We start from the raw sequence: 16273 nt of genomic DNA, 5'->3' as shown, positions 1-16273 counted from the left end.
TGACTGATCTGAATGTAACCTCAACCCCACATTCCTGGCCATCCCAATAACCTTTCACCCCCTTGTTAATCATGAATCTATCTAGCTTCGCCTTAAAAATATTCAGACTCTGCTTCCACCGCCTTTTGAGGAAGAGAGTTCTAAGGACTCATGACCCTCAGAAAAAATTTCTCCATCTCCGCCTTAAACGAGCGACCCCTTATTTTAAACAGTGACCCCTACTTCTAGACTCTCCCACAACAGGAAACATCCTCTCCACATCCACCCGGCCAAAACCCCTCAGGATCTTAAAGGTTTAAATCGAGTCGCCTTTTACTCTTCTAAATTCCAGTGGATGCAAGCCTAGCCTGTCCAATCTTTCCTCATAAGACAACCCACCCATTCCTGGTATTAGTCTAGTAAACTTTCTCTGAACTGCTTCTAACGCATTTACCTCTTTCCTTAAATAAGGAGACCAGGGCTATACACAATATTCTACATGTGGTGTTACCAGTGCCCTGTACAGCTGAAGCATAACCTCCCTATTTTTGTAATTAATTCCCCTCACAATAAATGACAGCTTTCCTAATTGCCTGCTGTAACTGCATACTAACCTTTTGAGATTCATGCACTGGGACACCCAGATGCCTCTGAATCTCAGAGCTGTGCAATCTCTCACCATTTGGATAATAAGCTTATTTTTTATTCTTCCTGCCAAAATGGACAATTTCACATTGCCCAAATTATACTCCATTTGCCAGATCACTGCCCACTCACTTAGCCTATCTCTATCCCTTTGTAGCATCCTTATGTTCTCTTCACAATTTACTTACTTCCCTACCTAGCTTTGTGTCATCAGCAAATTTAACAACCATACCTTCGGTCCTTTCATCCAAGTCATTTATATAAATTGTAAAAAGTTGAGGCCCCTCCTCTGTTATCAATTTTTAGTTCAAGCAGTATTGTATCGACCTCCTCTTTCACAATGACTTGGGTTGTCTACACTGCATCCTCCAGATTCAATGGGAGGTCAGTCAAACAAACGCTAGTGTCCTTCTTGAAGCCAGTTCCACAAGCATTCAGGCAAAACTCCTGCAAAACCAACTACAACGAACCGGACACTGTGGTCGAATGGTCGAAAAGCGGCTCCCTTGCCAGGCACTGTTTTCTCAACTCTCAAATGGCCAAAGTTCCAGGGGAGGACAAAGAAAACGCTTCAGACCCACTGAAACTCACATGAATGACTGGGAGGAGCTCACTGCCAATTTTTCAAAATAGCGACAGCTTGTCCCTCAAGCTTTTGAATCACAATGCCTTCATGATGAGGCAGAGCGGCAGCAGAGAAGGAAAGGCAAGGAAGCAAATCCTGCACTCCGGACCGCACCACCTCGTGGGTCATCTTGTCCTGTGGGTCCAAAGATCTGTGAGCCGAGAATCAGCCTGTTGACTTACGTGAAGACTCCTAGCAGAAACTCGCCACTGAGTAGACATCATCCTCGAATCGAGGGACAGCCAACGACATTGATGATGCCGACATAAGGCATGTCCCATCTGCAGTCACCGTACGGTGAACAGAAACCAGAATTCTGACTGTCCTCCCTTCCCTAACCCAGGAAGAAGGGACCCAGACTCCCGCTACCCCACCGCCCACAGTACCGCTCCAGTACCTCTCCCTGCCTGCAGCACAAGCCGGGACCCTCCTAGTCAGCACATCTCAGCACCATCCTGGGCTGCTAGCCACCGCTGAGCCCTGTGAGAGAGTTGAGAGACATGCTAGCGCGTCAATAGTAAGCCATGCACCAGTGTCCGGGCACACCTTTGTTGCTCTGGTTACTTTATATTGGACTCCTGATACATTAGAGGCTTGAGGGGCTGAATGGCCCCGTTCTATTCCTGTGGTGCTGAGCGTGTGGGAGGTAAGGAAGCCCCATGTGGTAGCCTTACTGGATTTAACCAGCCTGCAGCCAGTTTCCACCAAGTTTGAGGTTGTAACTTTGGTATAGTCACCAGCTGGCAGCCTCCGTGAATCATAGCCTTAGTCCCTGAAGACAGCAGTTCAAGTAGACAAGGTTGTAAAGAAGGCATATGGAATGCTTTCCTTCATTGGCAGAGCTATAGAATATAAAAGTAAGGATATAATGTTGGAATTGTATAAAACACTGGTGAGGCCACAACTGGAATATTGTGTGCAGTTCTGGTCACCACATTACAGGAAGGACGTAATAGCTCTGGAGAGAGTGCAGAGGAGGTTTACAAGAATGTTGCCAGGGTTAGAAAAGTGTAGCTACGAGGAGAGATTGGATAGGTTGGGGTTATTTTCCTTAGAACAAAGAAGGCTGAGAGGTGACTTGATTGAGGTGGACAAAATTATGAGGGGAATAGATAGAGTGGACAGGATAAAATTGTTTCCCTTGATGGAGAACTCTAGAACCAGGGGACATAGATTCAAGATAAGTGGCAGAAGGTGTAGGGGAGACATGAGGAAGAACTTTTTTATGCAGAGGGCAATGGGTGTCTGGAATTCGCTGCCCAAGTTGGTGGTAGAGGCGGAAACTCTTTTAAAAAGTACCTCTATCTGCAACTTAAGTGCTGTAAGCTGCAGGGCTATGGGCCGGGTGCAGGAAGGTGGGATTAGAAAGGGCACCTGGGTGTCCTCGGGCTGGCATGGACAAGATGGGCCGAATGGCCTCCTCTGTGCTGTAACTTTTCTATGGTTTCTATGGTAGCATCTTCTTCCATCGAATAAACAAATGCAAAGTCATTTTAATATCTCAGTCATGCCCCTTCCTGAATGCTTACATCCTCTTCTTCATTCCTAATTGGGCAACTCCGCCTATTACCACCCTTTTATATATCTTTACTATAATTCTCGAACAAATTTCTTCATGATTTTGAGCACCTCTAACTAATATCCTCTTAACCTTAAATAAAGTCAGAAAATGCTGGAAAAACTCAGGTCTGATAGCATCCCTGGAGAGAGAAACAGAGTTAGCATTTCAAATCCGTATGACTCTTCTTCAGGGCTCAAGAGAAGTAGAAATGTGATGGATTTTATACTGTTTAAGAGGGGTGGAGCAAGATTCAAGGTCAGGGATAGGTGGGAGCAAAGGAGAGAGTGACAAAGATGCCCCCTTAACCTTCTCTGCTCTAAGGAGAACAATCCCAGTTTATTTGGTCTCTCCACATAACTGAAGATCATCATTCTAGTAAATCTTTTCTGCACCCTCTCTCAGGTCTTGACATCTTCTGCTACCCAGGTCTGAACATAGTAGAGTCCCACTGATCATTATTGCTGAATTCAAACTAATCAGCATCATCATTGTGTGACCCAGTGTCACACAATCCTTCTCAGTATTGACACTCCCAGGAACATCAGACTCTCTCAGTAGTACCCCCATGTCTACCTCACACACTACTCTGCATCATCAGTAACACAATGTAAGGTGTCATCATCAACAGTGCTATCAAGCGGCACTTACTTAGCAATAACCTGCTCACTGATGCTCAGTCTGGGTTCTGCCAGGGCTACTCAGCTCCTGACTTCATAACGGCCTTGATTCAAACATGGACAAAACAGCTGAACTCCAGAGACGTAGGAGTGACTGCCCTTGACATCAAGGCAGCATTTGACCGAGTGGCTTCAAGGAGCCCTGGCAAAACTGGAGTCAATGGGAATCAGGGGGTGAACTCTCCACTGGTTGGGGTCATACCTAAGCACAAAGGAAGATGGTTGTGGTTATTGGATGTCAGTCATCTCAGCTTCAGGACGTCACTGCAGGCGTTCCTCAGGGTAGTGTCCTCAGCCCAACATCTTCAGCTGCTTCATTAATGACTTTCCTTCCATCATAAAGTCAGAAGTGGGGATGTTCGCTAATGATTGCAAAGTTCAGCACCATTCGCAGCTCCTCAGATACTGAAGCAGTCCCATGTCCAAATGCAGCAAGACCTGGACAATATCCAGGCATGGGCTGACAAGTCGCAAGTAACATTTGCACCACACAAGTGCCAGGCAATGGCCATCTCCAACAAGACAGAATCTAACCATCGCCCCTTGACATTCAATAGCATTATCATCACTGAATACCCCACTATAAAGGTCCTTGGAGGCAGCGGGGGGGGGGTTACCATTGACAAGAAACTGACTGGACAAGCATTATAAATACTGTGGCCAAAGAGCAACTCAGAGGCTAGGAATCCTGCAGTGACTCATGCACCTCCTGACTCCCTAAAGCCTGTCCACCATCGACAAGGCACAAGTCAGACAAGTGATGGAATACTGTCCACTTGCCTAGATGAGTGCAGCTCCAACAACACTCAAAAAGCTTGACACCATTCAGGACAAAGCAGAACACTTGACTGGCATCCCATCCACAAACATTTACTCCCTCCACCAACGACGCACAGTGGCAGAAGTCTGTACCATCTACAAGATGCACTGCAGAAACTCACCAAGGCTCCTTAGACAGCACCTTCCAATCCTATGACCACTACCATCTAGAAGGACAAGGGCAGCAGATAAATGGGAACACCACCACCTGGAAGTTCCCCTCCAAGTCACTCACCATCCTGACTTGGAAATATATCGCCGTTCCTTCACTGTCGCCGAGTCAAAATCCTGGAACTCCCTCCCTAACAGCACTGTGGGTGCACCTACACATATTGACTGCAGCAATTCAATAAGGCAGCTGACCACTACCTTTACCCAGAGAGTGGTGAGCCTGAGGAATTCGCTACCACAGAAGGTAGTTGAGGCCAAAACATTGTATGTTTTCAAGGAGTTAGATATAGCTCTTGGGGCAAAAGGGATCAAAGGATATGGGGAGAAAGCGGGAGCAGGCTATTGAGTTGGATGGTCAGCATGATCATAATGAATGGCGGAGCAGGCTTGAAGGGTCGAATGGTCTACTCCTGCTTCTATCTTCTATGTTTCTTAATGGGCAACTGGAGATGGGCAATAAATGCTGGCCGAGCCAGCAATGCCCACATTCCATGAACAAATAAAAAAGTGTGCAGTAAAGTATCCACCTACTTAGCATTACCCTGAATGCATCAATCCTGCAACTTCTTACCTGCATGTGTCACAGCCAACAGATGGCAATCCACGGACTCCGAGCTCTCAATCACTGCAATGTGGACAATCGGTTTGAAGACAGCACGATCTATGGTCCTGAGATGAAGAAAGGATCAGTAAGAAAAAACATCAACAGAACAGTGCAGTGTCACAAACACAAGATTATTTCTTTTTTCTTTGTTGTGGGTGTTGCTGGTAAGGCCAGCTTCTGTTCCCCATCCCTAATTGCCCTTGAGTTGAGTTACTTGCTTGACTATTTTAGAGGGGAGAATCGACGACATTCCGTGGGTCTGGAGCCACATGTAGGCCAGACCAGTTAAGGACGGCTTCCCAAAAGGACATTAGTGAGCCAAATGGGTTTTTACAACAAACAATTATAGTTTCATGGTCACCATTACGGAGGCGAGCTTTTAATTCCACAGTTATTGACTGAATTTAAATTCCACCAGCTGTGACGATGGGTTTTGAACCTGTGTCCCGAGAGCATTAGCCTGGGCCTCTGGATTACTGGTCAGTGACATTATTATTATGCCACCATCTTCCCATATCCAGATAGAGAGGGGTAGACATACAGGAGTGGCATAGTAGTATTTTGTGGCTCACATCCCATGAGTTAATTTTTAAAAAAGACACAGAAATATCCCAGCAAGAGGGGTTACACAGAGACAAACAGGAATACTCCAGAAGAGGTGGACACACAACACAGGAATATCCCAGAGAGGAGTATAGACAAACACAGGAATACTCCAGCGAGATGGGCCCCACACACACACAGATACACACACACACACACACACACACACACACACACAAAGGCTCCTCAGGCAACGCCTTCCAAACCCTCGACCACTATCATCTAGAAGGACAAGGGCGGCAGATAGATGGGAACATCACCACCTGAAAGTTCCCCTCCAAGTCACTCACCATCCTGACTTGGAAATATATCGCTGTTCCTTCAATGTTGCTGGGTCAAAATCCTGGAACTCCCTCCCTAACAGCACTGTGGGTGTACCTACACCACATGGACTGCAGCCAGCGGTTCAAGAAGGCAGCTCACCACCACCTCCTCAAGGGCAATTAGGGACAGGCAATAAATGCTGGCCCAGCCAGTAACGCACACATCCTGTAAATGAATAAAAACTCAACACACACACAGACACACAAGGAACATCCCAGAGAGAAGGGCGAAACACATATAAACACGCACGTGGCACCTTATTTCATGCTTTTTGGAAATCCAAGTACGCCACAGTTACAGGTTCCCCTTTACCCACTTTGCCTGTTACTTCCTCTAATAAATTGGTCGAACATGAGTAAGAGGTGACTTAATTGAAACCTTTAAGATCCTGAGAGATCTTGACAGGGTGGATGCGGAGAGGATGTTTCCTCTTGTGGGAGAATCTAGAACTAGGGATCACTGTTTAAAAATATGGGGTCAGTCAGAGAGGGAATGGATGACCACCAGTCAGAAGAAGGGAGGCAGGTAGTCAGGAAAGCCCCAGAGTGCATCTCACTCAAGAACCATTTTTCTGTGTTGAAAAACGGTGAAGGTTCCTCTGGAGAGTGCAGCCAGAGCCAAGTTCACGGCACTGTGAGTGGCTCAGCTGCACAAGGGGGGAGGAGTAAGGGTGCAAGGGCAATCGTGGGAGGAGACTCAATAGTGAGGGGTGCAAACAGGCAATTCTGTGGCCGTAGACGTGACTCCAGGATGGTTCCAGGGTTGCCTCCCTGGTGCCAGGGTCAAGGATGTCAGAGAACAGCTGCAGAGCATTCTGAAGGGGGAGGGCGAACAGTCAGAGGTCGAGGTTCACATTGGTTACCAACGACATAGGTAGGAAGAGGGATGAGGTCCTGCAAACAAGAATTTAGGGAGCTAGGTAGCAGATTGAAAAGCAGGACCTCAAAGGTTGTAATCTCTCGATTACTCCTGTGCCACATGCTGGAAAGTATAGGAATAGCAGGATAGAGAGGATGAATGTGTGGCTGAAGAGATGTTGCAGGAGGGAGGGCTTCAGTTTCCTGGATCACTGGGTCTGTTTCTGGTGAAGGTGGAGCCTTTATAAGTTGGACGGGTTGCACCTGAACCGGAGCAGGACCAACATCCTTGCGGAGAGATTTGCTAGTGCTGTTGAAGGGGGACGTTTGAACTAATTTGGCAGGGGGATGGGATACAGAGTGAAGGTACAATCGGGGGTGATGCACAACCAAATATGGAAGAGAATTTAAGTCAGTCTGGAAGGCAGAGCAAATATAGGCCTGTTAAGGCACAAAGGAATAATGCAAGGCTGGACTGCATCTATTTTAACGCAAGGAGTCTTACAGATAAGGTAGACAAATTGAGGGGTTGATTGACGCATGGGAATATGATGTTGTTGCTATCGCAGAGACATGGTTGAGGGAAGGGCAGGACTGGCAGCTCAATATTTTAGGGCATGGAATCTTCAGGCATGGTGTAAAATAGGAGGTGGCATTACACTATTAATCAAGGAGTCAATTGCAGCAGTGAGGATGGATGGCATCTTAGAAGGTTCCTCAAATGAGGCGATATGAGAAGAACTAGGAAGGAGTAACAAGCCCAGAGAACAATGGATGACCAGAGATATTCAGGTTACAATGAGAAGGAAAAGAGAGGCTTTTAGCAGGTACAAGGGAAGCAAATCAGCGGAGACATTAGTGGAATACAGAAAGTGCAGGGTGGAGCTTAAGAAAGCCATTAGGAGAGCTAAGAGGGGATATGAGAAGGCTCTGGCTGGTAAAAGTAGGGAAAATCCCAAGATATTCCGTAAGTATATCAATGGGAAGAGGATAACCAGGGAAAGAGTAGGGCCCATAAGTAACCAAGGGGGTAATCTATGGGTGGAGCCAGAGGACATCGCTAGAGTGTTGAATGAATACTTCATGTCCGTCTTCACCCAAGAGAATGAGGATGAAGGTATCAAACTTGGGGAGAGAGACTGTGAGGTTCTTAAGCAGATTTATATAGGGAGTGACAAGGTATTGGAGGTGTTGGCAGGCTTAAAAGTGGACAAATCGCCAGGATCAGATGATTTGTGTCCCAGACTGCTGAGGAAGACAAGGGAGGAGATCACAGGGGCTCAGACCCAAATTTTTAATTCCTCTCTGGCCACAGGGGAGGTGCCAGAGGACTGGAGAACAGCTAATGTGGTTCCACTATTTACGAAGGGTTGTAGAGATAAGCCAGGGAACTACAGGCCAGTGAGTCTCACATCAGTGGTAGGGAAACTACTGGAGAAAATTCTGAAGAAGTGAATCTATCTCCACTTGGAGATGCAAGGTTTAATCAGGGATAGTCAGCATGGCTTTGTCAAAGGGAGGTCATGCCTAACAAATTTGATTGAAGTTTTTGAGGAGGTGACCAGGTGTGTAGATGAGGGTAGTGCAGTTGATGTAGTTTATATGGATTTCAGCAAAGCCTTTGACAAGGTCCCATATGAGAGACTTATAAAGAAGGCAAAGGCACATGGGATACAGGGTAATTTGATAAGGTGGATTCAAAATTGGCTTAGTTGTAGGAGACAGAGGGTGATGACAGAAGGATGCTTCAGTGACTGGAAGCCAGGTTCCAGTGGCGTACCACAGGGATCTGTGCTCGGTCCCCTATTATTTGTCATTTACATAAACGACATAGATGACTATGTGGGGGGTAGGATTAGTAAGTTTGTGGATGACACAAAGATTGGCCAGGTGGTTAACAGTGAGGTTGAGTGTCTTAGGCTACAGGAAGATATAGACGGGATGGTCAAATGGGCAGATAAGTGGCAGATGGAATTTAACCCTGAAAAGTGTGAGACGATACACTTTGGAAGGAGTAATTTGACAAGGAATTATTCAATGAACGGCATGGCACTAGGAAGTTCTGAGGAACAAAGGGACCTTGGCGTGTGTATCCATAGATCTCTGAAGGCAGAGAGACATGTTAGTGGGGTGGTGAAAAAGGCACATGGGACACTTGCCTTTATCAACCGAGGCATAGATTACAAAAGTAGGGAGGTCATGTTGGAGTTGCATAGAATCTTGGTGAGGCCACAGCTGGAGTACTGTGTGCAGTTCTGGTCGCCACATTATAGGAAGGATGTGATTGCACTGGATGCAGAAGAGATTCACCAGGATGTTGCCTGGGATGAAACATTTAAGTTATGAAGTGAGGTTGGATCAACTTGGGTTGTTTACGTTGGAGCAGAGAAAACTGAGGGGCGACCTGATCGAGGTGTACAAGATTATGAGTGGCATGGAAAGGGTGGATAGGGAGCAGCTGTTCCCTTTAGTTGAAGGGTCAGTCACCAGAGGGCATAAGTTCAAGGTGAGGGGCAGGAGGTTTAGGGCGGATGTGAGGAAAAACCTTTTTACCCAGAGGGTGGTGAGAGTCTGGAATGCGCTGCCTGGGAGGGTGGTGGAGGCAGGTTGCCTCACATCCTTTAAAAAGTACCTGGATGAGCACTTGGCAAGTCATAAATTCAAGGCTATGGGCCAAGTGTTGGTAAATGGGATTAGGTAGGTAGGTAGGTCAGGTGTTTCTCACGTGTTGGTGCAGGCTTGATGGGCCGAAGGGCCTCTTCTGCACTGTGATTCTGTGATAAACAAAAAGGGGGCAATCACTTTGCTGGGAGTGTACTATAGGCTGCAAACAATCAGGGGGAGATAAAGGAACAGATGTGTAGGCAAATCTCAAAAGGGTAAAAATAATAGGGTAATAATAATAGGGGATTTCAGCTTCACCAATATTAACTGGGAGAGTCTTAGTGTGAAAGGCTTAAAGGGGACAGAATTCTTAAAGTGCATCTAGAAGAGCTTTTTGAGCCAGCACATCCTACAAGAGAAGGGGCGGTACTGGACCTAATCTTAGGGAATGAAGCTGGCAAGTGGTAGAAGTGTCAGTGGGGGAGCATTTCGGGGATAGTGACCATAACTCTAAGATTTAAGGTAGTTATGGAAAAGGACAAAGATGGACCAGAAATAAAGGTCCTGAATTGGGGGAAGGCCAGTTTCAATATGGTAAGACAGGATCTGGCCGAAGTGGACTGGGAACAGCTACTTTTGGCAAAGTCTACATCAGACCAGTGGGAGTCATTCAAAAAGGAAATTGAGAGTGTTCAGGACCAACATGTTCCCGTAAAGGTGAAGGGTGGGACCAACAAGTCCAGGGAACCCTGGATGTCAAGGGATATAGAGGATTGGATAAGGGAAAAAAATGAGGCTTATGGCTGATACAGAGGGCTGAAAACAGCCGATGCCCTAGAAAGGTATAGAAAGTGTAGGGCAATACTTAAAAAAGTAATTATGAGAGCGAAGAGGGAGCATGAAAAAACAGTGGCGGGCAAGATAAAGGAAAATCCTAAGACATTTTATATATATATTTAGGGCAAGAGGATAACCAGGGATAGGGTAGGACCCATTAGGAACCAAAATGGCATCTATGCATGGAGCCAGAAGACGTAGGTGAGATTTTGAATGGTTACTTTTCATCTGTGTTCACTATGGAGAAGGACGATGTAGGTGTAGAAATTGGAAAGGAATAAATTAGCATTGAAAGGGAGGAGGTATTAGCAGTTTTAATGGGCTTATAAGTGGATAAATCCCAGGCCCAGATGAGATGTATCCCAGGCTGCTATGTGAGGCAAGGGAGGAGATTGCAGGGGCTCTGACACTAATTTTCAAATCCCTTCTGGCCACAGGAGGGGTGCCAGAGGACTGGAGGACAGCGAACGTGGTACCATCATTCAAGAAGAGTCGTAGGGATAAACCAGGTAATTACAGGCCAGTGAGTCTAACATCAGTGGTAGGGAAACTATCGGAAAAAATTCAGAGGGACAGTATTAATCCCTGCTTGGAGAGGCGAGGATTAATCAGGGATAGTCAGCGTGGCTTTGTCAGGGGGAGATCATGTCTAACAAATTTGATTGAATTTTTCAAAGAGGTGACTGGTTGTGTAGATGAGGGCAGTGCAGTTGATATAGTCTACATGGACTATAGTAAGGCTTTTGACAAGATCCCGCATAGGAGAACGGTCAAGAAGATAAGAGCCCATGGCATCCAGGGCAATTTGGCAAATTGGATCCAAAATTGGTTCAGTGGCAGGAGGCAGAGGGTGATGGTCGAAGGCTGTTTTCGTGGTTGGAAGCCTGTGACGAGTGGTGTATCACAGGGATCAGGGCTGGGACCCTTGCTGTTTGTAGTGTACATTTATGATTTAGACGTGAATATGAGGTATGATCAGTAAGTTCGCGGATGACATGAAAATTGGTGGTGTCATAAATAGCGAGGAGGAAAGCCTTAGATTACAGAACAATATAGATGGGCTAGTAAGGTGGGCAGAGCTGTGGCAAATAGCATTTAATCCTGAGAAGTGTGAGGTGGTGCATTTTGGGAGGACTAACAAGGGAATACACAATCAATGATAGGACCCTAGGAAGTACAGAGGAACCTTGGTCTACATGTCCACAGATCGCTGAAGGCAGCAGCACAGGTTGATAAGGTGGTTAAGAAGGCAGATGGGATACTTGCCTTTATTAGCCAAGGAATAGAATATAACAGCAGGGAGGTTATATTGGAACTGTATAAAACACTAGTTAGGTCACAGTTGGAGTAGTGTGTGCAGTTCTAGTCGCCACACTATAGGAAGAATATGATTGCACTGGAGGGGGTGCAGAGGAGATTCACCAGGATGTTGCCTGGGCTGGAGCGTTTCAGCTATGAAGAGAGACTGGATAGGCTTGGGTTGTTTTCCTTGGAACAGAGAAGGCTGAGGGGGGACCTGATTGAGGTAAACAAAATTATGAGGAGCAGAGATAAGGTCGATGGGAAGAAACTTTTCCCCTTCGTGAAGGCGTCAATAACCAGGGGTCATAGATTTAGGGTAAGAAGCAGGATGTTTCGCGGGGCTTTGAGGAAAAATGTTTTCATCCAAAGGGTGTTTGGAATCTGGAACACACTGTGTGAGGGGGTGGTAGAGTCAGGAACCCTCACAACATTTAAGAAGTATTTAGATAAGCACTTGAAATGCCATAGCATACAGGACTACTTATGTCAAGTACTGGAAAATGGGATTAGAATAGATAAGTGCTTGATGACTGACACAGGCACAATGGGCCGAAGGGCCTGTTCTGTGCTGTATAATTGTATAGCTGTATGACATCACTGCATGTGTTCCTCAGGGCCGTGTCCTCAGCTGCTTCATCAATGACCTTCCTGCCAACATAAGGTCAAAAGTGGGGATGTTCAGCACCATTCGCGACTCCTCAGATACTGAAGCAGTCCATGTCCAAATGCAGCAAGACCTGGACAACATCCAGGCTTGGGCTGACAAGTGCCAAGTAAAATTCACGCCACACAAGTGCCAGGCAAAGACCATCTCCAACAAGAGAGAATCTAACGAGCGCCCCTTGACATTCAATTGCATTACCATCACTGAATCCCCCACTATCAACATCCTGGGGGTTACCATTGACCAGAAACTGAACTGGACTAGCCATATAAATATTGTGGCTACAAGAGCAGGTCAGAGGCTAGGGATCCTGTGGCAAGTAACTCATCTCCTGACTCTCCAAAGCCTGTCCACCATCTACAAGGCACCAGTCAGGAGTGTGATGGAATACTCTCCACTTGCCTGGATGAGTGCAGCTCCCACAACATTCAAGAAGCTTGACACCATGCAGGACAAAGCAGCCCACTTGATTGGCACCACATCCAGAAACATTTACTCCCTCCACCATCAACGCACATTAGCAGCAGTGTGTACCATCTACAAGGTGCATTGCAGAAACTCACCAAGGCTCCCTTGACAGCACCTTCCAAACCCACAGCCACATCCATCTCGAAGGACAAGGACAGCAGATGGATGGGAACACCACCACCTGGAAGTTCCACTCCAAGCCTCTCACCTGACAAGTCATCCAAAATGGACATTTCCAACAGCACAGCACTCCGTCAGTACTTCCCCTCCAACAGTGCAGCACTTCCTCAGTGCTCTGTCGATTACTTGCTCAAGCCCCTACAATGGGAATTGAACCTACAAAATTGTGACCATGGCTGTCAGCCAAGTTTCACATTGTACATGGAGTGCTTGTTGACACCTCTGAGAAATGTGGCAAAGTTCTCCATGATTACTAACACTCAGAGCAGTCATAACACCATACGCAACACGAGTCCAGAGTTGACACCGGCAGGTAACACACTCACCTGGCTATGTTACCTGCTGCAGAAACTATGGAATTCTGGGATAAAGAGGCCACTCTGCCCATCCCTTGGCCATCAACACCAAGATCATATACCTGCAAACCAAAGAGTGAGTATCAGCAACTTACAATGTCAAAACAGGAGACGTACTCAAACAGGACAAACACATCCAGAAGCAAACACACCCTTTTCAACAGGAGATACAGGCTCAGAACAGATAAAAAATGTAGGATAGTGGCGGAGCTCATTACATGAAGGAGAGACGAGTACAAAGAGGAACGATCAACAACTTAGTAAGCTTTCGCAGTGTACAGCAGCAGAAAGAGTGGAAGTGAGCATTTTGAATTAAGGACAGCCTGACAGAGAATAGCTTTCAGACTTTCTCCATAACAGGGTGAAACGGCATGTCTCAGTCAACGTCATTCACTGAATGGGCGTCAGCGTCTCTGGAACGCCGTGAATGGGCGTCAGCGTCTCTGGAACGTCGTGAATGGGCGTCAGCGTCTCTGGAACGCCGTGAATGGGCGTCAGCGTCTCTGGAACGCCGTGAATGGGCGTCAGCGTCTCTGGAACGCCGTGAATGGGCGTCAGCGTCACTTGTAACGCAGTGAATGAGCGTCAGCGTCACTTATAACACAGTGAATCTATATCAGTCTCTGTAACTCAGTGAACCTATATCAGCCTCTGTAACACAGTGAACCTATATCAGCCTCTGTAACACAGTGAACCTATATCAGCCTCTGTAACACAGTGAACCTATATCAGCCTCTGTAACACAGTGAACCTATATCAGCCTCTGTAACACAGTGAACCTATATCAGCCTCTGTAACACAGTGAACCTATATCAGTCTCTGTAACACAGTGAACCTATATCAGCCTCTGTAACACAGTGAACCTATATCAGCCTCTGTAACACAGTGAACCTATATCAGTCTCTGTAACACAGTGAACCTATATCAGTCTCTGTAACACAGTGAACCTATATCAGCCTCTGTAACACAGTGAACCTATGTCAGTCTCTGTAACACAGTGAACCTATATCAGCCTCTGTAACACAGTGAACCTAAATCAGCCTCTGTAACACAGTGAACCTATATCAGTCTCTGTAACAGTGAACCTATATCAGTCTCTGTAACAGTGAACCTATATCAGTCTCTGTCATGTATTGAATGGGTATCAGTCTCTGTAATGCAGTGAATTGCGACAGTGGCACTATAAATGCTGAACACGCTGCATGATCCTACCTGGAGGACTCCCTTTTCTGAGCGTGTGTACAAAATGCTCCTTGAGTTATCGATGGCAATCTGAACGATTGGGTCTGGAAAAAGGGAAACAATTAGCAAATGCAAAGGAAAAGTGCAGCAAGTTGAAAAGAATAAAACCGGATGAGCCATCCAGCAACAACCTAGGCAACAGAAATGACGATGGCATATCCAGCCATGTTGACTCTACGAAGTCTGCTTCTGGGGGCTGGTGACAAAATTGGGACAGCCATTCCACAGGCTAGTCAGATAACAGCCTGATATGGTCACACTCACGGAATCATACCTGACAGACAATGTCCCGAATGGCTTATTCCTGCTCCTCGGTCGGAACGCAGGGAACGGGTGCCAGTGTCGCCGGAACGCAGCGAACGGGTGCCAGTGTCGCCGGAACGCAGCGAACGGGTGCCAGTGTCGCCGGAACGCAGCGAACGGGTGCCAGTGTCGCCGGAACGCAGCGAACGGGTGCCAGTGTCGCCGGAACGCAGCGAACGGGTGCCAGTGTCGCCGGAACGCAGCGAACGGGTGCCAGTGTCGCCGGAACGCAGCGAACGGGTGCCAGTGTCGCCGGAACGCAGCGAACGGGTGCCAGTGTCGCCGGAACGCAGCGAACGGGTGCCAGTGTCGCCGGAACGCAGCGAACGGGTGCCAGTGTCGCCGGAACGCAGCGAACGGGTGCCAGTGTCGCCGGAACGCAGCGAACGGGTGCCAGTGTCGCCGGAACGCAGCGAACGGGTGCCAGTGTCGCCGGAACGCAGCGAACGGGTGCCAGTGTCGCCGGAACGCAGCGAACGGGTGCCAGTGTCGCCGGAACGCAGCGAACAGGGGTCGGTGTTGCCGGAACGCAGCGAACAGGGGTCGGTGTCACTAACGCAGCGAACGGGGGTCGGTGTCACTAACGCAGCGAACGGGGGTCGGTGTCACTAACGCAGCGAACGGGGGTCGGTGTCACTAACGCAGCGAACGGGGGTCAGTGTCACTAACGCAGCGAACGGGGGTCAGTGTCACTAATGCAGCGAACGGGGGTCAGTGTCACTAACGCAGCGAACGGGGGTCAGTGTCTCTAACAGTAAATGGGTGTCAGTGTCATGGTAACGCATCACCATCCCTGGTGTTTGACGTCACTGCATTGACACGTGTGTAATTAATAAGGATTATATTATCAAATCAGACTGTATAGAAGCTTATTCTTGAAAAGTCTTAATTTGTACGTATTATTCAGATGATTGATGAATTTGTGGCTGTCTCAGAGGTTTTTGCGCTTGGCACGGGTAAGTATTTATCACAGGTTTCTTGCTGGGGAACATATGTCGGGAAGCATTTATCAGTCGAGAGAGAGTCACGAATACAGCACTTGTATTTAAGCTAGCATTTGCATAGGACACGGCCAGTCGATGGGTGTTTGTCACAGCTTGAGGGGTTTCCCTAATAACCCAGGATTAAGCTCAGTTAATGACAAGTATCCTTGAAAAGCAGGGATGTCATGTTGGAACTGTATAAAATGCTGGTTAGGCCACAGCTGGAATTTTGTGTACAGTTCTGGTCACAACATCGCAGTATCTCAGAATCTTAATGGCACAGGAGGCTGCCATTCAGCCCATCATGTCTGCACCGGATCTCCAAATGATCATTTTGACATTGGCCTGCCTTTTCTCCGTATCCTACACATTGTTTCTATTCAAATAATCATCTACTGTCGGCTTGAATGCCTCGGGTGAACCTGCCTCCACCACACTTCCAGGCCGTGCATTCCAGACCTAAACCACT

At 47.2% G+C, this 16273-nt stretch overlaps 1 protein-coding gene across 1 annotated transcript in view; it reads right to left on the bottom strand.

Annotated features, from left to right (window-relative positions):
* nup155 (nucleoporin 155) overlaps positions 1-16273 on the bottom strand; it is a 276126-nt gene that overhangs the window by 197564 nt on the left and 62289 nt on the right. The window contains exons 9-11 of the mRNA XM_078557216.1: positions 14489-14562; positions 13247-13338; positions 5049-5146 (exon numbers count right to left, since the gene is read on the bottom strand). Of these exons, the coding sequence (XP_078413342.1) occupies positions 5049-5146; positions 13247-13338; positions 14489-14562 (264 nt within the window). The remainder of the gene's footprint in view (positions 1-5048; positions 5147-13246; positions 13339-14488; positions 14563-16273) is intronic.

This window comes from Cetorhinus maximus, chromosome 2 (genome assembly GCF_964194155.1).
Source record: "Cetorhinus maximus chromosome 2, sCetMax3.hap1.1, whole genome shotgun sequence".
NCBI lineage: Eukaryota > Metazoa > Chordata > Chondrichthyes > Lamniformes > Cetorhinidae > Cetorhinus > Cetorhinus maximus.
The sequence above is the reverse complement of the archived record's forward strand: the minus strand, read 5'-3'. Positions and strand labels throughout refer to the sequence as shown.